The sequence below is a fragment of the Apostichopus japonicus genome, chromosome 19 (assembly GCF_037975245.1).
Source record: "Apostichopus japonicus isolate 1M-3 chromosome 19, ASM3797524v1, whole genome shotgun sequence".
NCBI classification, from domain to species: domain Eukaryota; kingdom Metazoa; phylum Echinodermata; class Holothuroidea; order Aspidochirotida; family Stichopodidae; genus Apostichopus; species Apostichopus japonicus.
Genome location: NC_092579.1, coordinates 7,750,657 through 7,775,000, shown reverse-complemented (window position 1 = coordinate 7,775,000; position 24,344 = coordinate 7,750,657). Strand labels below are relative to the sequence as shown.

At 37.6% G+C, this 24,344-nt stretch overlaps 2 protein-coding genes across 4 annotated transcripts; one reads left to right on the top strand and one right to left on the bottom strand.

Moving 5' to 3' along the window:
* The first annotated feature begins 6,884 nt into the window (after window positions 1-6,884).
* Window positions 6,885-20,848, top strand: LOC139959697 (sushi domain-containing protein 2-like). 2 transcript variants are annotated; one of them, XM_071957502.1, is made up of 2 exons: window positions 6,885-7,043; window positions 15,151-20,848. In XM_071957502.1, exon 2 carries the CDS (start codon window positions 15,153-15,155, stop codon window positions 18,840-18,842), a length of 3,690 nt encoding a protein of 1,229 aa, XP_071813603.1. In that variant the 5' UTR covers window positions 6,885-7,043; window positions 15,151-15,152; the 3' UTR covers window positions 18,843-20,848. The 2 variants fall into 2 exon arrangements, with proteins under 2 accessions (XP_071813603.1, XP_071813604.1); XM_071957503.1 differs by lacking the exon at window positions 6,885-7,043 and adding an exon at window positions 8,193-8,334.
* LOC139959707 (uncharacterized) lies at window positions 10,969-14,572 on the bottom strand. 2 transcript variants are annotated; one of them, XR_011790213.1, is made up of 5 exons: window positions 14,188-14,572; window positions 13,588-13,696; window positions 13,210-13,354; window positions 12,305-12,668; window positions 10,969-11,698 (listed from the first exon to the last, which is right to left on the bottom strand). XR_011790213.1 is itself a non-coding variant. In XM_071957522.1 (5 exons), exons 3-5 carry the CDS (start codon window positions 13,244-13,246, stop codon window positions 11,526-11,528), a joined length of 327 nt encoding a protein of 108 aa, XP_071813623.1. In that variant the 5' UTR covers window positions 13,247-13,354; window positions 13,588-13,696; window positions 14,188-14,572; the 3' UTR covers window positions 10,969-11,525. The 2 variants fall into 2 exon arrangements, 1 of the variants encoding a protein (XP_071813623.1); XM_071957522.1 differs by having other exon boundaries at window positions 12,305-12,421.
* Window positions 20,849-24,344: the final 3,496 nt, after the last annotated feature.

The following is a 24,344-nucleotide window of genomic DNA, read 5'->3' as shown; positions in this document are numbered from 1 at the left end:
ATAATTATTTTCAGTGGCTAAAACCCTTACACATACGTTAACATCATCACTTGTCCTTTTTATTTGCCTCAAATCCACCTTTCTTAATACTGTATTATCTTTTAACATTACTAATTGTGTTCGACATTCACCGGAGAACCAGAATCAGCACTCAAATAGATACCTTTGTGTAATTCATTTTTGAACATGCATGTCACACTTTAGTAACCCAGTATCAAATAATGACATATATAGCGTACATATCGCAAACTTATGCAGCCTATCATGCCCAGTTGTATACGTACATAGCGTTGCATGTCATACACACTCAAACCACAGTTCATTAACAGTTCTTCGAAATCGCTGAAGTAGCCTACATGTGAACATTCTTCGCGTTCAGCTGGACAGCGCGATATATAAACAACGAAGAGCCTGCTGTTAAAACTTATCTTGGAGTTACACAAAGACCACGAAACCACTGATCTACTGCATATATGGAGGCTTAAGGAGTTTTTGAAAACATATCTAACTGTCAAACGCAACATTAGCGTTCTCATACTTTGACAACATGTTTGGAAAATTATTTATCGTTTTTTAAGATAACTTCTTAGGGCTACCAGACAATCCTTTTAAATATCCAAATCTTCCATAAAAGTTACAAAGATTATAATTTCGTGGATAGTTCAAGAGTTGTTTAAGGGAGGTATCACACTTCGTTTCGTTAGCGGGCATGTAGGGGAATTCATGGAAGGATTGGAGACTTTAAGAAAAAGCCATACTATTACAAGGCAGATCCTGGATACTTTTCTAACATTAACTTCTTCTCTTCGGCTTCGTAGTTATAATATGGAAGTTTCTATTTCTGCTTTGTTACCCAATATGAAGACGTTTTGTCTGACGGACACTTTTTTGCATCCGTTAGGTTTGATCGTCTTTTTCTGTGTTTTATATTACTTACTCCTCCATGTCACTTTAAAAATTTCTCACAACTCTATTTACTGTTAATGTATGCTGTCTTTTTCAAACCCTTCAGTGCCTTTAAAGGTCTACAAATGGCGGCTGATTTAACCATTGTTTTTATAAATAATTCCAGAGGTATTGGACAAGTAAAGAAACGAAGGCAGCTTTGTTTTCTGTAATGAATACATAGACGTAAGTGTGATATATCTTTCATTCAAGAGACCCACAGCTGTTTGGGTGATGAAAGGTATTGGTGCAATGGATGGGGCGGAAGCATATCTTTCATCTTTTTACTTGTATTCGGGGGTTGGGGTGACTATTTTATTCAAGCCAGACTTTTTACTGTTATCAAGAAAGAAAGACATCAGGGCGGTAGATACATTATTACTGCTATCTTGCTTCACAAAATTGTTCTAAATGATCGTAAACAAGCCTTTTTTCTGGATGGTTAATGACAAAGAGCCAGACTGTGAAGGTCTGCTTAGGAAATAGCTTCGAAAAGTTGGTTCATGATCTCTATAACAACAGTAATGTTTTTATTTGCAACAATAGTTGTACTACAATTTTCTTTTCAATTAAGAGAGGTGTTAGGCAGGGCTGCCATCTAAGCCCTTACATTTTCATTCTATGCAGAAATTTAAGCTTTGAAAATTAATAGGAATAACATTCTAAGGGGTATTAATATTGCCGGAAATGAAACAAGGTTGCCTCAATACGCGTAATATGATACTGTCTTTATTAGTGGTCATAACAGAGCATCTTGAGGAAACTCTTCGTGTTTTTAAAAACGTCAAGATCTCGTCTCCCAGCAAACACAAAACGTTATCATAACATGTTTAAAAGAGCCTCTAAAATATATTTTTATAACGTTAAATGTCGTGTTATAAAAACGTCGGCATAACGTTTTCATTAGATATTAATGTTATATTAATGTTTTTACGAAAAAATGGTTCGAAATAATAACCTGAAAACGTTTTCGTGACATATTTATTACACCACAAATAATGTTATCAAAACAAAAGACGAAACGTCTTAATAACGTTTCAAAAACGTGTTTGTGTTTGCTGGGCTGGTCTTGCTGTGAACTTTAGCAAGTCTTACCTGTTTCCGTTGGGTCCGTTTATTCATCGTATTCCAGTGCTCATTAATGAGTGCGGCATTAAACTTACTCAAGATCCAGTACATTTCTTATAACAACAGCGACGATCTATTTCGTTTGAATTTCATTCCTAAACTCTCAAGACTTAATCATTGTTGATGTTTCTGGTCCACTAGAGATGTAACCCCAGTTGGAAGGAATACAACTGTTACAAGCCTCGCGCTATCTCAACTAGTATATTTGTTCTTAATTCTTTCAAATCCGCTAAAAAGTTTCATTAAAGAAGTTGAGTACATTATCTTTGATTTCATTTGGCATGACAACCCAGACAAAGTTGAATACCTCTATGGTCTTGATATATTGTATACCATTTAAAAGCCAATTTGGTCAGTCCAGGTTGTATTTGTATATCTATTTCTTGTTATAAGTAATGTCCCTTAACACATCTAATGCTAATCAATTGAGTGGCTGGACTGCTTAATCGAACGCGGAGATCATAAGGTCAATTATGCAGATGCATCGCAAAAGTCAATAAGAAAACGTACGACTTTTATGTTCTCAAAGAACATGTGTATAATATATATATAACACTTCCATAGACAAATTCGATTTTCATACAAGGGTACTCTATGAAAACAAAAGAGGTCCTTTATAAGAGGTTTTTAAAACAATGGATTAACATCAACATTTAGGACTGTCGTTCTTAAGGAAAAGAGAGATTTCCATACATCAAGCATATTTGAAAGCTAAATTATACCTTAAAGAACCGAAATAATTATAGATACATCACTGACGCTCAATGATTTCGTTCTTGTTTTATGGCATAACAAGACTAAATTCTGTCACTAAGTCTCTTTTTTATATCTGTGCCACATGGTAAACACTGACGAAAATGAGTTAATGTTTGACTACAAGTGGGAATATCGAGATCACTTGAAAACGGTCCCACGTCAACAAGCAGTTCTAGTCTTGAATTTACTCAACGTTAGAGAACATGCGCCTGTGATATTTCATATACTCTTACTTCGCCACAACATACTTCAATTCCCATTAGCATGTTTACTTGCATTGTGTACTTGCATTAGCATGCAAGTACTTTATTCACTATCATCATGTGAGTTGTTCCATAACACGCAAAGAAATGTGTTTATTTACATCAATCGTCTAGCCAATTTGGAATGCTATTATCAAATTACTTTCAAGTCGATAATCACAACAACCGTACTGGACATAAATAAAGAATATTTTCGAGCCTTCACACTGTTCATGCAGTCTAGTACCTTTAAATGTGATCTGGCAACTGCATGGTCGCGAATGAGAAAGAATGGCATAAACTCACTGCAGAAGGTTCGAACGATATCATAATTGAAACAAAATTTGCACTACTAGAAAAGGCGAAAAAACTCAACACAAGTAATACTAATATACCACTTAATTCATTCGTTCTTCGTTCTCTTTGCATGATTATGGTACATCAAATTTAATTTGATCTAACAAGGGGCAGTTTCTAATACAAAGACAAAGGATGAAAGGATTAAACTTTAATACTCTACTGACGATTAATCAACTCAAATAATATACTCCGCAGTACGTTCATAAACAAATTTCTCAACTGGTTGCGTTTGCCTCTTACAACCATCAGTGCTCGTTTGGGCTTGTCCAAGTCTTAGAGGTTATCTTGCACACTTAGCATGAACACGACGACGTTCGCAAACTTGAAGTTGAAAATAGCATGAATCTAAGTGCGAGTAATAAGGTCCAGCAAAATTGCTTTCGTCACAGCGAATTTTTCAATTATCTGCCACTTTGTTGTCCTTGTTATTTGCAGTTCTCGTCACATGTAGTCGGTTCGGCGCATTCACCCCGGGGTTTGATATGATAGAATAGCCTGTATGAACTTTGAACTTTATACACCTATGCCAGCAAGCATATGACATATATTATGTCCCATGTATGTCTATGCACCATCGTCATGATCAAATAATCACAGTTCCAATTCGTAAGAGGCTAAGAATGAGAGTGGATCACTGCGCGAATATCGTTTTACATACTCAGGGTTTTGTGTATCTCAATTGGGATACACGTTACAGGACAAGCGCAGGGGCGTCTCTAGAGGGGTGTAGGGGGGTCTCTCCCCCCCCCCCAAACTTGGTAAAACTGACGATAGTTGGAAAATTGGAGTGCGACAGTCTGAATTTCCGACTGTCGCACTCTAATTTACCTAGGCATATACGCATATACTCTGTGATTGTGAATGACCTAAAAATTGAAAAATTTTGGTCAAAATTGACCTTTAATCAGTCATATTTACCACGTTTTCCTTGCCACTTTGAAAAATTGCATCTCACGATCCTTATACTCCACACTTCGTATGATTTTGAATACTCTAAAAAAAAAAAAGCCTAATAGAACTACCGTACAACGTTCGCCAGCTTCAATTCGGTTTATTTATGTACTAATTTTGCTATTGGGTGGGTTGACCCTGTTCGCTAGCTTCAAGTAAGTTCAGTATATATCAGGGACGTAGCCAGGGGGAGCAGTGGGAGCAACTGCTCGCCCCACCCCCCCCCCCACCCCTTTCAGTGTAGAAACTGTGTTTTTTTGTGTTTTTTGCATGGTATTTTGTCAGTGCTCTGTTGATCTTGAATACTCGTCAGCTCCGTTAACTCGATTATAATCGTAGTAACATTCAGGCCTACTGATTCAGCTACTTAGTTTGGCAGATGCAAAAGCTAACTTTGGCCTATAGCCTATTACAAGCCTACAGATGGCCACTGTGTAATAAAATACATATATCCTACCTAACCGCACTCGATGGAGAGTCACGAACCGGATGCACAACGACGACGACAACGTGCGTTCTCATCCTTTCTATGATTCGTCATAAGTTGTTGCACGAACACTCGACGAACAGCATGTTATGAAGCTAAGCTAGCAATCGTGCGTGACACGCGCTTCCTATAAATAATTATTACACTGCTAAATATGGAAGTTTATATTGTCCATCAGTTAAGTTCGTCAAATGTATTAAAGTCCAGACATTGGACAACAAACAAGAATCATCCTACTGGAAAACTTGTAAAAGAGCACTACGTTTGTCTTTCTGATATAATATGTAAAAGAACATGTAACAGAATAATTCAAACCGGAAACAAAATCTGCTGATAATATGATATCATATGATAATGATGAAACTGGCAAAACAATGCACCAATTTGCATCTAAGGACCTACAATTGTTCAAAAATTTCTTAAAGGGGAGGGGAACAACCCATCCCCTTAGACCCTTTCCCCATATCAATCGCAAAATGTGATCCCACCCCCTTGCAAATTCCTGGCTACGTCGCTGCATATATATTGTCTCTATTGTAAACAATTAAAACACTCAATGCTTGTTAGTGGTAATTCGTATTTTATATTTCAGACAATTACATCTTATACAGTTGTTAAAGACAGATGTAAGACTATTTTGGCCAAATTTACACTAGAATATATTTTATAAAATAGTTCAGTTGTTAATTTTGTTCGCGGAATCGGGCCCACATAATTATGTTTAGCTTAGGAGTAGACAATTATCTTCCTCAGAAGTAATGACCATAAAAATATAAAAAAGGTATGAGGTTTATACAAATAACTAAGGTTTGAGCAGTGAAAACAGTGTTCGTGGATTGGCCTAAAATTTAACTTCTTGGTCATTTCCTTCATTTTTTGTGGTGCAAATTATAAATATTGTTTAACTATAGTTACAACTGATCATCTCAATTGTGCAGTGGCCGAGAAATCAATGATGTTGAGAAACCTCTCGATTTTACCACCATCGAAGGTGTTGCACTTTATTTTTAAATTATTGGGTAAATAGTTTGGTGTATGTAACATGTGGGCGATAGTTAGTTTGTTCCTCCATTGCATCCTCCCCGCCCTACAGATATTTCCCGGCTACGATTTCGCATTGGCATAGTCAGACTGACTAAATTGAATATTAGCGCCCTTTACAGCTATTTAATATGCATATGGCTGCCTCCAAAACACTACTAGTTTTAGTCACGGTTGTAGATGCAAACTTTTTCCATTCATCTTAGAGCAGAGGTAACTATCAGGTTATTAGTTTATACGGGTTAGCGTATATCGTCACCGAATTTGTTCATATCGAATTTATATAAAGGCCTAGGTGAGAACCGCAACCACTGAAAACTGTATGTTTTTACAGTATGTTTTTATACTTATTTCTAAGAACTCTATTGGTCCATGACGAAGATGATAGGCAGATTGTTTATGTGAATGATAAATATGCCCGCCCTCCCCACCCCAGCCCCCCCCCCAAAAAAAATAATAATATTAAGCGCGCTATGTAAAAGCACAGTGTTTATGGTAATTCATTATGTCGTCGAATATAATTTGTTGAAAAAAGTTTAGGGCCTACCCCTTTGTTACATTAACATAGATTTTGTAGTTAGTGGTCTTTGTAGCCTTCAAGCATATATAACTTATACTCAGTCGCTTACTTGCTTAACCAGAGTGATTAATGAGTTTGTGAAGTGAGGGCCAGTGGGTACAAATGAATCGACAAAAAGTTCGGAACAAAAGTGCAGTCGAGAAAGATAGGGTTTCTGACTGACATAGACCGTATCGTTGACGTAGCGCCGGGTGGGTGGGGGAGGAGGGTTACAAAGCAGCAGTCGGAAATGTCTGGCTTCAAAACCAATCTAGTTGGAATTTCAGACACTACACCCCCCCCCCCCCCCCCGTCCAACAATTGATATCATTGGGAAGAACTAGGGGGAAACCCTACCAGTCTTTCCCAACAGCGAGACAAAATAGTTCGACTGTGAAAAATGATTGTTACACACTCAGGCGTACTGTGTGTAAATATCAGTCCTTTCTCTATTGCGCCCAACTGTCTATTGAATTTATATTTGAACTGACTCAAGCTATCACGCACATCAGTTTGTCGAAGATACAACATAGGTGTAAAACTGTCTAACAATTCCGTAGAGTTCACATTTCAGGTAAGATTGCAATCGAAATATTATTTAGTATACATTATATAACCTTCTTCTGATGTTTCACATTCATCGTTATCTGAATGCAAAATCTTCAGGAATATGTTACCGCGTATGTGAAATTTTGTGATTGAACTTCTCTCAAGATATTGCAATAGCAATTCTATAAACTATTTTTAGCAAAGGAAGGGATTTATCCGATGATATTAAGTATAGCTTAAAGTATATAAGTTGTAAATACAAAAGCCAAAAGAGTTATGATGACAAATAAAACTGATATATCTGTAGCAAATGTTATTTTTATTTCATTTTGAATAAAACAATTATATCAAAGGAAATTGATTCTACTTAAATATAACTTAACATATAACTATAACATAATATGATATCATATGATCATGATAAAACTGGCAAAACATTGCACCAGATCGTATCTAAGGACCTTCAATTGTTCAAAAATTCTTCAAAGGGGAGGGGGACACCCCCTCCCCTTAAACCCTCCCCCATATCAATCGCAAAATGTGATCCCACCCCCTTGCAAATTCCTGGCTACGTCGCTTTATATATATTGTCTCTATTGTAAACAATTAAAACACTCAATGCTAGTCAGTGGCAGTTCGTATTTTATATTTCAGACAATTACATCTTATACAGTTGTAGAAGATAGATGTAAAACTATTTTGGCCAAACTTAGACTAGAATATATTTTTTTTAAATAGTTCAGTTGTTATTTTTGTTCGTGGAATCGGGCCCACATAATTATGTAAAGCTTAGGAGTAGACAATTATCTTCCTCAGAAGTAATGACCATAAAAAAGGTATGAGGTTTATACAAATAACCATCGCCGGGTGGGTGGGGGAGGGGGTACAAAGCAGCAGTCGGAATTTTCTGGCTTCAAAACCCATCCAGTTGGAATTTCAGACACTACAGCCCCCCCCCCCCCCATCATCAGGCCTTAGCTACGTCTCTGGACAAGGGTATTGTGGCCCTGCTTGAATTGTTGGTTCCCGTCCAACAACTGACATCATTGGGAAGAAGTAGGGGGAAACCCTACCAGTCTTTCCCAACAGCGAAATAAACATATGAGGTGTGGTGTTCAAATAGTTCGACTGTGAAAAAAATGAACTGATTGTTCTACCCTCAGGAGTACTGTGTAAATATAAGACGTTTCTTTATGGCGCCCAACTGTCCATTGAATTTATATTTGAACTGACTCAAGCTATCACGCACATCAGTTTGTCGAAGATACAACGTAGGTGAACAACTGTCTACCAATTCCGTAGAGTTCCCATTCCAAGTAAGATTGCAATCGAAAAATTAGTTAAGTATACAATATATAAACTTCTGATGTTTCACATTCATCGTTATCTGAATGCAAAATCTTCAGGATTATATTACCGCGTATGTGAAATTTTGTGATTGAACTTCTCTCAAGATATTGCAATAGCATTCTTTAAACTATTTTTAGCAAAGGAAGGGATTTATCCGATGATATTAAATATAGCTTAAAGTATATAAGTTGTAAATACAAAAGCCAAAAGAGTTGAGACAAATAAAATTGATATATTTGTAACAAATGTTATTTTCATTTCATTTTGAATAAAAAAATTAGATCAAAGGAAATTTATTCTAAGTTGAACGCAGCCCAATTAAGAAATGCTTTTTAAGGACAGTCTCTAAAAGAACGAAAAACTGAACGATATTTTGTATCTTAGAAGTAGAAAGCTGAATTCTATCACCAGGGCCGAATTTAGCTTATGGGTGAGTGGGGTCGCGCGGTCAGGCAATCATTATGTGTGGACCCTTTCAGGATATCCTGTTCTGTTCATGAATATATTTGTTACTTAGCTTGCCTTAAGTCAAGCTTAACGATAGGGCTGCAGTATAGGCTTTAGCATTATTGTGTAACGCCTGTAGTGTTTGATTTTTTTTTAATATAATTGAAGAACATGTAAAAACATCTCAGGTATTATGAGACTGTCGTAGTACATATATGATTAATATCATATCATACATGTACACATACACACACACACGCACACATACGTGTGCTTGGTGGCAAACGAGGTAGTCCGTACTGAACCTTACAAACGAGGAAACCCTAGAAAACCTTCAGAGAGGTCCACCCTTTTGAGTGGTAGTAGTAGGTTACCTGTGAGAGCATCATATGTGCCGAAGTTGATCGTTGGAACTTATCTTGGCAATGAGATGTGTACATACAAAACGAGGTAATGATTTAACACACATACACACCTATCGTGAAGCCAGAATCGGGAAAACGAGGTAATTTACTCCTCATAATAAGTCTACATATCAATAGAGGAAATACTAAGATACACATTGTTACACTAGGTTGTCCATTTCACTACCAAATCGAGGAACCGCTGTAGATTGTTACTTTAGAAGTCTACATATCAATCGGGGTTACTGAATCGTGCACATTTCCTGTATAAAGGATATTGTTCATGGATGACCAGTCAGAATTCCGCACACCAATTGAGACAACTCTGAATAACGAGTTTTCAGGATCGATTTATTTTTTACGTAAGCGACGGTTGGGTTATGTTGTGTTATTACACAACTTAAGAATATTTGATCCGTGATGTCAAAAAGTCATGTATATACTTCAGAAGTTCGCAAGTACTGATATGATATCAAATCGAGCAGTTAATTTACTATGTGGCCGAGAAATGTTAAATGTTTATTCATAAGTCCACATGCCAATCGAGGTAATGCTGATTATACGTCAAAGTATACACTCGATTAGCGGTCATAATATCAAATCGAGGAATAAGTGCATTTCTTCTACACAGTAACGAAGCATTTCATTAGCCGTCATGATATCAAATCGAGCAATTAATACGCTACTGATATAACCGAGAAATGTTAAATGTTTATTTCGGAAGTCCACATGCCAATCGAGGTAATGCTGATTATACGTCAAAGTATACACTCGATTAGCGGTCATAATATCAAAACGAGGAATCAGTGCATTTCTTCTACACAGTAACGAAGCATTTCATTAGCCGTCATGTTATCAAATCGAGCAATTAATACGCTACTGATATAACCTAGAAATGTTAAATGTTTATTTCGGAAGTCCACATGCCAATCGAGGTAATGCTGATTATACGTCAAAGTATACACTCGATTAGCGGTCATAATATCAAAACGAGGAATCAGTGCATATCTTCTATGGCAATAATTGTGTTATATTGGCGCGATATAACTGCATATTGAGAATCAACCGAATGAACGTCAAGGTAGGCTTTTACACTCTGATGGCAAGTTGATGATGCCTCTGTCATATCTAACGTAAACATAAATGTGTAAACTTCAGAAGTACACATACCAATCGAGGCAATGCTGTGCGTTTGAATAGAGGTCACAATGCCACATCGAGGAGTATTTCTTATGTCAACGGACATGGGACTAATTTGTCGGACAGCAATTTGTGTTCAGAGGTGCATACACGAATGGATGATATAATAGATATACCCATATACATGCGACTCAATGCTTACACTATTTCGGCTAACCTATATGTATCTGTCATAATTTAAACAGTGTGTAAACTTGAGAAATTCACCCGACAATCGAGAAAAACTCTTCATTTGGGTTCATGAATATAGTAATCAATGTACTCCTAATACAACCGAAACATGGAATATTTTTCATTGATGAAACTTCAGAAGTCCATATACCATCCAAGGAAGTACTGACTATTGAATAGCATATACACTTGACTAGCTATCGAGCCTATCATAACATCAAATCGAGGAATCAGGGCATTTCTTATACCATGAAACATTGTATTGCCATATATTATGTTTGGGAGGGACAGACAAGTATTGGTTGTACTCCACTGAACCTTGAAGTTTGCTTTAGTGTTTACTACGATAGACAAGAAAGAAGATCGAACATAAAGGTGACTCCAACACAAACATGTTTTCTCTAAAATGAACAATAAAACAAGTGGTATAACGTGTTAAAATATAAAAAGGAGACTAATTAAAGAGTAGATTAAGTGATGAGAGGTAGGTTAGAATAAACACTAACATTTCTTCTTCAAGTCTGTTCCATACCTTCTTGCCAGTTTTAGCTATGTTTTGGTGATGAAAAAGGAGCCCTTTATATCAAACTTTGTAGAACATTGTGACTAAAAGAATCTGTTTTATCAGACAAGTAAAGTACATATTTCATGGGAGGGCAGGTCTTGGTCACTGAGAAGCCCCTTTATACTTACTGATAATCTTGTACGTTTCCTCAAAATCAAATATACCTTCCTTAATACTTTTACAATCTATACAAAAACTTCATACTTCATACTTCATTTTTGAAGGCTAAAATACACCACTTATGTAACAAATGACAACATGTGAAGTAAATAGGAATGAACACTGTTATAACTGAGCCTGCATGAATAATGCACAAAATAGATCCAGAAAGAAGTTTAAGTCCTTGAAACTGACAAACATATGCTATACGCTACACAATGATCTCAATCTCAGTTTTGCCAGGAAGCTTGTTCCGTAAGATCAGCCCTGAAAAATGCTTCATTATGGCGTCCCTTTCATCCGTGCTCCAGGCTTTCCTCTTTGTAGTCTTTTGTGGCACATTTGAAGAGCTTGTAGTACTGCGAACCTTGGATGCATTATCATCTGTAATCACAAATATATCTCTAAAATTAATATTTTTAACATACTAACCATCAGAAGTGTAAATGATTTGATTAATTGGAAACAAGGGGAAGTAATCACCTTGCTTTAAACAACATTTCATTCCCACTACATATTCCTACTACACTATATATGTGAATATTGCTTTGTTATGAGATTGACTTTACCTGCATTCATTGTTATACAAATAATGAATGGTTATGAGTGCAATAGTGCAAATATTTCATGAGTTGAAAGATGGAATGTTCCATTCAACGAGGCGCAGCCGAGTTGAATGCAACAAATTACATCTTTCAACGAATGAAATATTTGCACTATTGCACGAATGGAAACCATGCATTATTTGTTTTATACAACACCTTCAAATTTGGATATAATTGGATGTAAAATGCACTCATGCAACATATTGTTTTGGAAAGACGGGTTTCTCTGCTCTCTTACCATTGAAAAAAGTGCTATCAAAAAAGTATAACCCATGGTTCTATTTCATAGAGTGCAATAGAGCGGATTTTGCATGCAATCGACGAGCAATTGACCAATCAAATGGCCGGAATATAATTAGGTGTTGTATAAAATAGAAACACTCACCAGTTTCTTCTAGCATTGCTTCTGGTGCCTGTAGTTCCTGTGCTGCAGCATTATCCTCAACATCTGCATCTGAACATTCATCATTACTATCAGCATCACCAGGGTCCTCTACAACTTCTATAAATTCACAAAACACATAGTCATTATGAGATTGGTCACTGTAAATACAATTCTATACAGCTTCATCAAATTAGATTTTACCAAACGTTCAAACTGAATAGAAATGTGCATTGCCATCAGTACATGACCAACTGATTAGTGATATCAGACCTGATCTCGCAATGCCACACATAATCGCTTCATGATAAAAAATATTCTTAATCCAACATATCTACCTAAGCAATGGTTCAAAGTTGCATCAACACTGAAAGAAAGTAAATGTTGTGAATGCACTGGTAATAATAAGTCAAATTATTTGTTTGCAATCATCTACTGATGAAACCTACAACTTCAGTTGGCACCACAATCGTTTACATAGTTCTTCACTTATGATAATACAATCAATTAGTGAAGGTCCACTATGTGGCCAAATGTGTTAACTCCTACTATACTGACATACAGAATGTGGAATACATCTGGACTCAGACTTGAGACCTAGTCCAGGGGATCTGAAGTCCGAGACAAGTCTGACTGCAAGACATCCCAGGTCTGAGTCCTAGTCCACAACAAAAGGACTTGATTCCTACAGCACTGGGTGATAAGATGATGTGGTATGAGGAAGGGAATGCTACACAAACTGAGTTTATTCAAAGAACTACAACATTTATTTAATAATATGAAAGGAAATTTACTTTGGTCCTGATACTATAACACATTTTTATGCTGCTTAGTACACACCATATCCAATTCAAGTAGAAGCTGCTGTGGAATGAGAAGAGGTATTACAAGACATTTGACCTACTTACCACAACTCCTTCCTCCCATCAACAAAATAGTAAACATATGTCAGGTCATCAACATTTTCATAGTTAGATGCTGCTTCCAACTTCCCCTTGTATTCCACCAAAAATTCGCCTCTTGAGAAGCTTTTGTCTGCAAACAGCCCTTTACCTGTAGTAAGTAGAACAAGTAAATATACAACATGCATCTTCCACCTATGTCCATATAGTTCTTCTTTATCTGGGTAATACAATTGTAGACCCAGTGTACTTTTCTACAAACACTTATAAAAAAGAAACGTTTAGACAGTAGGCAGTTAAAGGACAATAGATATTACAAACTAGATACATATTCTCTTAAATTAATGTCATTGTGGTTAACAAATGTATGCATGTAATGCTCACCAATCGTGGGTGACACTTCTTTAATGTAAAAGCCAGGTGGGTCTTCATTATGTGAATTTATCCATTCTCTAGCTGCTACAGCATAATCAGGTTATTTTCTGCGCCCCATCTATCAAGAACAAAACAATGTCACAGAGACAATGTTAACAATTAAGTTAAGTTATATTGAAAGAAAGAAAGAAATTTGGCTGAATGCATTCCCCTAAATGCAAGTTAAGTAAATGCATAAATAACAAACTAACAATAATCTCGTAGGCGCAAAAAAAAAATGAAAGGGCTAAATTATTTCAACACAGGTTTTAAGGACCATACAAACTTAGGCCCACATGCATTAGTTCATAGGCTACCACTGATGAGATCACTTGTTATCTCTTATCAAAATAGTACTGCATGTTATTGCAGAGCCTAACCTTATGTTATGGCTGTTAAAATATATAGCCTAGCAACATATATAGGCCTAGGCATTTAGTCCTAGACTATGGTCAACACGAATCATAACTCTAGTCTTAGGCCCTATGGCTTTTCGATTAGTGAATTCAAGCGGGTACATTAGGATCATATTACATTTTTGACTAAATAAAAAAGTGATTTTATATTTACCACCGTATTGCGACGGGACAGTTTTCCACCGCAAAACCGAGGAAATCATGCGGGATCCTGCCATTCGATGTAGTGACTCGCAGCCGTCAGTCCATCGTGTAATCGAGGTACTGACATTTTTGTGTGAAATCGCGCCGTAGTCATGTATACACAAAGATGTATATAAACAAGGTGGCATGATGCCAAACGAGGTACTACTTCAAATTGAACCAAAATCACTTTCCTAGCATTTAAAGGATCACAAATAGCGCCACGCCAGTACTTTTCTAATCGAGGTATTCCTCGATTGTCGGTGATACCTCGATTGGAAGGTGTGTAAACGGACGAATTACCTCGATTTCCACCATTTACCAACGCACACACACGCACATACACACACACACACACACATATATATATATATATATATATATATATATATATATATATATATATATATATATATATATATATATATATATATATATATTTAGTGGAGTTTTTCATTCGCTCGATCTCTACGAATGAGCAAATAAGTTTGTAGGAAAACTACATCGTCATGATTGTGTGACCAATTAATATACAAAAGCACCAAAAACGAGTGAGGGATCGGTTAGTTCATGTCTACAAAGAAATACATAATTGGTTATTAAAATTTTCTGCTTTCCCATGCATATGTGAAATGGCCGGCAAAGAAAGTCGTCACCACGTATATGTGAACAACATATGCATATCGTTAGCAACTGAGTTCTGATACAGTATCAGTACACTGTAACCAAACGATTTCAGTTGTTCTATGCTAAGCTTTGACTGTCGTATAGATTCACTTACATCGCCGTCCGCGACAAAAGGAAAGCCAACTATAGGCGCAATCGTTTACAGTGGCAGCTGTTAATTTCTGTCGCTTGTTTTTTCTCGTGACCTATAAACATTGAATGTTTCAGAAAGGATGGCTAATCATGTTTATACATTCTCTACCAATAGGAATGGCGTGCAGGTTTGTGGTTACTCTCTACGTCTTGGTTTCTTTACTATTTCGAGTAGATGGGAACGCAGACACTTGTTCGGGTATTACCCGAGGGCGTAATTTTGTGATAGCATTTACGGGCAATCAATTTTCTAACCTCTTAACGACTGAACTCTCATTGATCGTTGTTGCATTTAGCGATCAATCAACATCAGTCACGATAAGCAGCAAGTATTCTGGCATTGATGGGCCGTACCTAACAACGTTTGTTCTGGATGCGAGAAGCTCGAAGCGAATCAATGTTCCGACCGAATTACTACTAGGTACAACCTCAGAACATAGTGACAAGGTCATTGAAGTGATTGCAACCAGCGATGTATCTGTTTACGGTCTTAACTACGCGCCTTTTACAACTGATGCTTTCTTGGCTATTCCAGTGAACAATCTTGGACTATCTTACGTAGCAATGAGCTATGATAGAAGCAATAACCTGCCGAGTCTCTTTGCTATTGTAGGCGTGGAGGATGAAACTGCCGTAAGGATCGTCCTTACCGCAGGAGTCACTATCGATGGCACCTCTTACCTGAGTGGCGATACGATTCAACTGACGATTCACAGACATGAAGTGGTACAACTAGTAAGCGATACTAACGCCGGATATATTGGGGGCAGTGTTATTGAAACCAACAAGCCAGTTGCCTTTTTTACGGGTCGCTTATGTGCATCAACGCCGGGTTCTTTTTGCGATACGCTTTCGGAGCAGTTGGTACCAGTAGAAAGCTGGAGCAGTTCATATATTTACACGGCCACAGGATCCGCTGATGACCGATCAGTGTATGTAATTCACACCTATTACGAAAATTCAGAAGTAACCATTCCAGGTATCGAACCGGTGACATTGCAACTCGGAGAATTTTGGCAAGGCGAGCTTCAAGGGAGTGGGGTCATCACCTCAAATCAGCCCATTTCTGTCTTGCAGCTTTTAAGAACAATTAACCAAAACATTGTTGACCCTTCTATAATTCAGGTTCCCTCTGAAGAACAATTCAGCTACATCTTTGGATTTTCTACTCCTCCAAAATCTGGCGGAGACAGTGAAGGATTCTTTAATTTTCTCAACATTATAGTCAAATCAAATGAGTCGGAGACCATTCTTGTGAACGGTGAACCTATTTTACAAGATAGCAGTCATAGCCATCATAGCATAGCCGGTACACCATATGATGTATATACGGTAGAGGTTCCAAAGGGAGAAGGGGTCTTCTTCGTAGAACAAAGCTCGTACATCGATGCGTCCCCATTTTCTGTAATTGTTTATGGATATGAACGTGACGAGACGTATGGCTATTCAGCTGGACTCTTCCTTCCAAATGACGAACGCCTCCTAAACATCGAACCCTTCTTTTTGCGAGAGGTTGGCGGAGAACAACTCACTGTCACGCTTCCATGTCTTGAAAGTAATGAAGTACATACTGAAAATGTGTTTTGTCGATTCAATCAAGATAACAAAGTGATTGACGTCCCTGGTCATGTTTTTGATGTTTACACCATTTTCTGCACTACTCCGCGGTTTCAACAACTATCGTATGTTACTGTGGACGTAACCGTTGACGGCAAAGAAACTTTTCCTTTCAGGGGAAATGTTTACATTCTTCCCCAAGATGTCCTTCCTGCTACACTCAATGTGTTGCAATCAGATGAAATTGAAGGTAACATTGATTTTACAAAAGAAAAAGAAATTATCCTTGAGTGGGATCCAACCAAACTGTTTGCAGTGGAATATATCGATATTTCAATTCAAGTCGCCAGTAGAGAACTTGATCAAGATGAGGGATTTGTTTGGTCAAACGATATTAAAATTGCAAGCAGTGTTGAAAACGTAGGTACATTTCGTTTCATGCCATCGGAAATACCAACGGAAAGTTTGAATGGACTAAGTTCGTTTGGTTTATCGTTGTCAGTGATTACCTTGAAAGCAAATGGAAAGTCTTTGTTTCAAGTGCTATCCAGCGCTATTTTGAAAATGATTGGTAGATCAATCTGCTCGTCTTGGTTGCAATCTGCTAGCGTTGGCGATCTACCAGCATGTCCGTGCACCGATCAACAGGCAGCAGCTGATGGAAACTTTGAAACTGACGCAAATCCATCTCTTGGATATTTCCACCCGGGTGCCTCGTCGTGTTACCGTTCAGGATCAGGAGGAAGTGGACAACAGTGCTGTTATGGATCCGATGGTAATATACTCGTTGGACCTCCCGGAGGTGGGACGGTTGATGCTTTTGCTCCTGGAGGCTTTTGCGGCACCGTAAAGCATTTTTGGTTCGATGTCCTTCCATTTCTAGCCTGCTGCAAATTGATAAGTCAGTGTGAAACTTACTATGAATTTCGTCCATCAGATGATTGTTCGGGTTATCAGCCACCACGACCAACTATTGGCACAGGAGATCCTCATTTCATCAGTCTGGACGGGAAAGAATTCACTTTTAATGGTGCCGGTGAATTTGTTTTGGTCAAATCTTCTTTACATAACTTTACATTTCAAGCCAGAATGGAGGTTTTAGCTGGTACTGATGCAAGCGTCTACACAGCCTTTGTACTTTCTTCTGACATGTCTGATACAATTCAAGTTCAAAGGTCACCTTTAAATGGGACACTCATTCTCTTGAACGGTGAACAAGTTGATCTATATTTCGATGGATATCTGATCCGAAAGCAAGACTTCCGTGGACTGAGGTTAACAGTTAACCCTGACGTGTCTGAAATCACAATACGCCTTCATATTGGAGCAACAGCATTGATTAGGATCACCACAGAAATGATGTCATTTATTTTACAATTACCGGATGGTTTTAAGGGACAGACAGAGGGACTACTAGGCAATTTTAATGACCTCGCAGATGATGACTTTATTTTACCAAACGGGTCTTCACTGCGGCCTAACTCAACATTGGAAGCAACCCATTTTGACTTTGGACTTGAATGGATCCTTGACACAAACACTTCTAAATTCACTTATTTACCTCCATCTGACTTCTCGACCTTCTTTAATCCAGAATTTCTTCCTAATCTGGCATTTCCGGATGTTGACTCCGTCAGCGAGGAAGTCAAACTCATTTGTGGTGACTCGGTAACGTGTTTGTATGATGCTGTCACTACAAACAGCATCGCGTTTGCGAATGCATCGCTTCGAGATATCAAATCATTCAACGAAGTTAAAGAGAAGTTGGTCAAAATTGTCAGTTGTGGTCATCCAGGGAAGATTGAGAATGGGGGAATTAACGGTAGTGTTTTTCTTGTGGGCTACACAGTAGTTGCCTCCTGCAATGGGGGTTTCTATATAGAAGGAAATCGTGAAGTAACTTGTCACTCTAATGGCACCTGGTCTCAACAACTACCAAAGTGTGTTGCCATGAGTTGTGGTTCCCCTGGTTCAGTTGAAAATGGTGTTATCGAAGGAAATGTGTATGACGTTGGTTTTAGTATAAGCATTACTTGTAATAATGGGTTTACTCTGATGGGGCAACCTAGTCTTACATGCCTTGCTAGTACATCTTGGTCGGAAATCCTACCAACATGTGTCAAAAACTCTAGCAGTGGTCTGATAGTTGCATTAATAGCAACGATCTCAGTGATATGTGGCTTAGTGTGTATTGTCGTTATTGGTTGTTTCATTCACAAGCAATATGGAAAGAAAGATCAAGTTGTTTAACTGACAGATGCGTATTCAAGTCCTGCAATTACTTCTCAAGAAAATAGACTTTTGTTGTTTTTGGTGGTTGTGCTGGAAATTTTCGAGATTTTGACGGGCTTAAAAAATAAATATAAGAAAGATAAATTTAAAGACGATATTATTGATAGAACAGATTTTCTAGTTGTGTACATAACACCTTTCAGTGGAACAGCTTACATAGTTTATGCATGTAATTGTAGAGGTAGGTTTAGGGCTAGTGTAGGAGATCAAATTGGTTTATTACATCCAAAATTGGATTGATCGGGGACAAACACACAAAATGTCACCAATTATTTTTTAAGAAAATATACTTTTCTTGTTTTTGGTGGTTGTGCTGGAAATTTTCGAAATTTTGACGGGCTTAAAAAGTAAATATTAGAAAGATAAATTTAATGACGATATTATTAATAAAACAGATTTTCTAGTTGTGTACATAACACCTTTCAGTGGAACAGCTTACATAGTTTATACATGTAATTGTAGAGGTATAGGTTTAGGGCTAGTGTAGGAGATCAAATTGGTTTATTACATCTAAAATTGGATTGATCGGGGACAAACACACAAAATGTCACCAATTACCACTTTACCCATGTAAGGGAATGATGGAAGGCTGGTGGCTGATGGATCGACATCTTTAGCAGCACTGCCCACTTGTTGCTATATTCATATGACAATCCTTGTGGTCATGTGCTGACCAAACTATGGAAGGTATCTTATTGAACAGTTGTAACCTTATTCCGAACAATACCAGAAGCTGCAGATTGGTGACTTAGCCCAAATACTACTGTATATTGTCATCTAGTGTTGTGCTTCGAAACACTCACAACCATGTACAGTTCCGAACCGTTGTATCTACTAATAACAGCTAGATATTCATATTGCTAGTAATGTTAAATATTGCTAAATTACTATTGCTATTGCAACCGACTGTATATATACTATTCAGTTAGTAATAAGTTGCAAAATTATCAAAATTCGGGCTCAACGGTGCATTGCATTCTCGGCGTAAAAATTGGGCATGTAATCAATAAATGAATTCAACCGTGGCGAGATTTAAGCACAATGTAAATCGAGACGGTATTCTTTGTGGGATTATTGTTAGTGTCGTAAACATGTTCTCAACAAAGGTTATGCTTTTATTGCCCCTGGGAACGTGTCGAGAATATTCCTCCGTAAAATCCCTATGAAAATACCTTTCGTGATGTAAATTGCGCAGATCGAACTATATTTAGACCTGTTTTGGTGTTGTTTTCTTCGTCTTTCTTTACCTTTTCTTCTTTTATTTTATTTTCCCTTGTTTTTTTGTTGTTTGCCAATTAAGGCACGCATATTTCTTTTCAATGACATTCAGCGTTAAGTATGTTGTCAACTCCTGTACGAACCGTTATATCTACTAATTACTATCGTAAATTACTATTGCTATTGCTACCGACTGTATATATTTTACCTGTATGAAATTGAACTTAGAAATGTTTTGTTACTGGGCTAATTACAGCCGGCAATTAAAAAGATCAATAGAAGGTCCTATTTACGTGATCCGCCCAATAATTAACTGACCCAAAACGTCACGGCCAAATACTGTTTCTAATCATCTTTTGCGGTGTCTTGAGGCCGTACAAAATATCTCTACTATCCTAAGGTGTTAGCCTATCACGAGATCCGTAAAGTACCACTTTAACGAGCTATCAATGTACCCGATGTCTTAATTTTGTTTACCACGGTACGAGATGTGGCGCTTAAATATAAAAATGTAAGTTTTCTTTCGATATTGTTCGAACGAAAGATTATGCCTAGTGGTTAGGAAGCCAAACTCAGCTCATTTGAAACTATATCCATGTGATGATGTAGGATGAACATCGGATACCAAGCCCTCTATTTTCGATTATTGCTCAGAGAGTAACGAGGCAGGCGGGTAATTGTCTCACCAATTTGTTAATACCGATTTTGCATCATACACAGAGAAATACAGAAGCATTCTTGAGAATTAATTTGTTGTTTTGATTATATTGTTTTTGTTTATTTCTTTCTGATGGCGAGTATAGGCATTAACAGTTTCCAAGTTAAATATATATATATAGCTAAGTTTTAAGTCATGGAAAGAAAATGACACTTTACTAGGTATAAAATCAATCATGTAAAACAAACAAAAACTTCGCGCTATCTTTAAAATGATTTCTTTAAAATGCCAATTAAAATATAATAAAGATTTTTTTTAAAACTTTATACAACTAGTCAAAGTGCGTGTATTTCGATTTATCGGGCTTCATACCATCAATTCATTTATTATCTTTAAAACTGGAAGCTAAGGCTTATGCAATGTGATAATAATACTAGAAAACTTATGCTTTTTTGTAATGTCAGCTGGGTCTTTTTTCGGCAAATGGGGGCTGGGATGCAAAGTTTGCTTAGTATCGATATTTACTGGGTGGGTTTTTGCCTTGTACGTGTGATGTTACATGTGTCACTGATGACCCGCTGCCATAATCAGAGGTCCAACGTTACAAAATCAAACAAGAAGCTAGCGGTATAACTAGGCATGCGGGAGGGACTCAGGGGGGGGGGTGCGGTCACATGCACGAAAAGGATTACGACTCGATCATCCGTATTGGGTCGGTCATCGGCCGTAGCCTGCACACGAATTGTCAATTTTTTATATTCAACGTGCAGTCGGTTAACATAACGTGCCAATGTATACTTGTGTTTGGTGTAAACTGATGCGGAACCTGTGAATGTCTATTATGGAATATTTAGCACTATCGACCTTTACTTGAACTATTGAGTTAGTAATAAGTTGCAAAGTTATCATATTCGGGCTCAACGGTGCATTGCATTCTCGGCGTAAAAACTGGGCATGCAATCAATTAATGAATTCAACCGTGGCGAGATTTAAGCACAATGTAAATCAAGACGGTATTCTTTGTGGAATTCTTGTTAGTGTCGTAAACAAGTTCTCAACAAAGTTTATGCTTGTATTGCCCCTGAAACGTGTCAAGAATAGTCCTCTGTAAAATCCCTATGAAAATACCTTGTAATGTAAATTGTGCAGATCGAACTATTTAGACCCTTTTATTGGATCCTTTTCTCCTTTATGGAAAGCAGCTACTGTCTGTCCCCTCTTAAAGAAACCCGATCTTGATACGGTTGTCGGGAAATATAAAGGCCCGTGAATAATTTACAGTTTATGTCCAAAATTGTAGAAAAGGGAATGTTGTCACTCCTGAATGGGCACATAATGAATGAAAATGTGTTACCTGACTACATTAGTGATCATCGGGAATTATACAATGCTGAAACAGTACGGATAAAGCTGGTGAATATGACGTATTGCTTAACATGGATACGCAAATGGTTACGCCTGTGGTATATCCCTCTACCTCTCAGCAGCCTTCGACACTGTTGACCATACAGTTCTCTTACGTGTTCTTGAGAACCAGTTTGGAATAAAGGTGATGGCTTTAGACTGGCTTCGCAACTACTTTAAAGGGAGGAAAATAAAAGTGATGTTGGGACAATCGTTTTCTAAGGAAATGGAGCTTCCTTTTATTCTGTTCCGCATGGGAGCTGCGCGGGCCCGTGTTATATAATTTGTATCCAAGTACGTCGCAAGACTATGTTACTGACAACCTAAAAAAGAGGGCGGGTGTTATCTCGAATTGAGTATTACGTAGATGATCGCTCCTACTACAGTTCCTTTAAAGCATCAAGTACAGAAGAAGAGGGTTACCGTATTGGAGTGCTTGAGAGGCTGTGCAAAATTTGTCAATGATTGGATGCATGTGAACAGATAGAAATTGAATTGTAGCAAAACTGAGTATATTAAATTCGGCACCTCAACGCAACTTCGGAAGTAAGCCATTGATGGAGTTGACATTATTTAAACATCTGTCAATGAAACTACAGCTATAGTATATCTTGCATGGGGTTTATCTGGAGAGTGAAATTTAATGTCTATTGTCACGCACATGACAGAGAAATGCAAAACTGCTATGTTTAATTGCATCGCATAAGAGTCTCAGTTACGCAGCCATCTCAGAAATTCTCTTGAACAGGTGATACTTTCCTTGGTTTATCCCAACTGGACTATTATTGCATTTTACTTTATGGTTTACTTAATTCAGCCCTTTGCAAATTGCAAAGAGTGAAAAATATGCCGCCGAGCTGATCCTTAACAAGAACAAATTTGATAGTGCTACTGAGTGTCTGAAAGAGCTTCTGATACTTTTCAGACTATTATGCATGTCCTACAGTTGCGGACTGGCCACACAGGCATTTTGGCAATGCCCAGTGGGCCGGTGCCCTGGTGGGCCGGTTGGGCTGGGGAGCCTGGAAAAAATTACAGCCCATTTTCACAATAGTTAATAGAATACATTGACGGGCTGTGTAGAAATTTATTTTTAACTGTTGGAATAAGCTCATGAAATCACCATGTTAGTTAGTCGATTAGTTCGTAACAACCCGTCCGTGCTAATGGATTTATTTAGGTTTTTTTTTCATTTTTTTTTTAAAGCTTGTTGTCACAAAATGCTTGATAAACTAAACAAAATCCAGTCTAAACATATATTTTAGTACTATTTTTGTTAACGTTTTGAATTTTCCTCATTTTAATCAAGTGTTGCTTTCGGAAAATTATTTTGGGGTCATTTTTAAAGGATTATTGTAACCTACAAAATTGAGAAATAAAGCACCATTTTGCATCTGGGCATTCCTTAACTTTAAAAATATCTCAATGGCGAGGGGGACATCCCCTCCCCTTAGACCCCTCCCCCAGGACGGCGATCACTATGTAAGTAGCATATTAATGAATAATGAGCCGGTCTAGGTGGAAAATGCCCGGGTCGGTTTTAAGACCAAGTCCGCCCCTGATCAGATTGTCATATAAATGTATCAATAGCCAAGCTCCCAAACATTTGGTTAATTGTTTTAGGTCTGGAACTAATTACGTTGTTCCGAGAACTAGGAAGAGGATGTTTGGTGATCGCATTTTTCTGTCGCAGGTCCAAGGGAGTGGAACAGCTTACCAACTGAAATTCAGTCTTGTTGTTGCTTCAAAAGTTTAAGGAACAAACTTAAAACACATCTGTTCCAGGTTGCATTTCACAAGTACTGTTTTGGGTGTGGTCGGGTTTTTATTTTTAAAGCGCCACTGCATATAGCTTCTATAAAAGTAGTGCAATATTTTCTATGCATAGAAAATATAGCACTACATTTTGAAGAGGACTAAATAATAATAATGGCATTTCTGTAGCGCTTGTAATAATAGCCTATTCACGTTTTGAGGGTACATGAATACTCATCAGTATTCATGTAACCACAAAACGTGAATATTATTACAAATATTTTGTTTCAGTTTCTATATAGGCCAGATATCCTGAAGAAGAGTGTTTAATTGATTCCTTTTTGCTCACAAACAATCCCTACCCCCCTCCCCACCCCCTCCCCATTCCACACTGCTACGATATATGATTGCGAACAACCCACGAC

Excerpts from the sequence above, each read along its gene's own strand:
- LOC139959707 (XM_071957522.1), bottom strand. The coding sequence starts at position 13,246 with ATGTTTACTATTTTGTTGATGGGAGGAAGGAGTTGTG. Across the intron at positions 12,422-13,209 it reads GATGGGAGGAAGGAGTTGTG|AAGTTGTAGAGGACCCTGGT; the intron begins GTAAGTAGGTCA and ends GTGAATTTATAG. Across the intron at positions 11,699-12,304 it reads AGCAATGCTAGAAGAAACTG|ATGATAATGCATCCAAGGTT; the intron begins GTGAGTGTTTCT and ends TTGTGATTACAG.
- LOC139959697 (XM_071957502.1), top strand. The coding sequence starts at position 15,153 with ATGGCGTGCAGGTTTGTGGTTACTCTCTACGTCTTGGTTTCTTTACTA.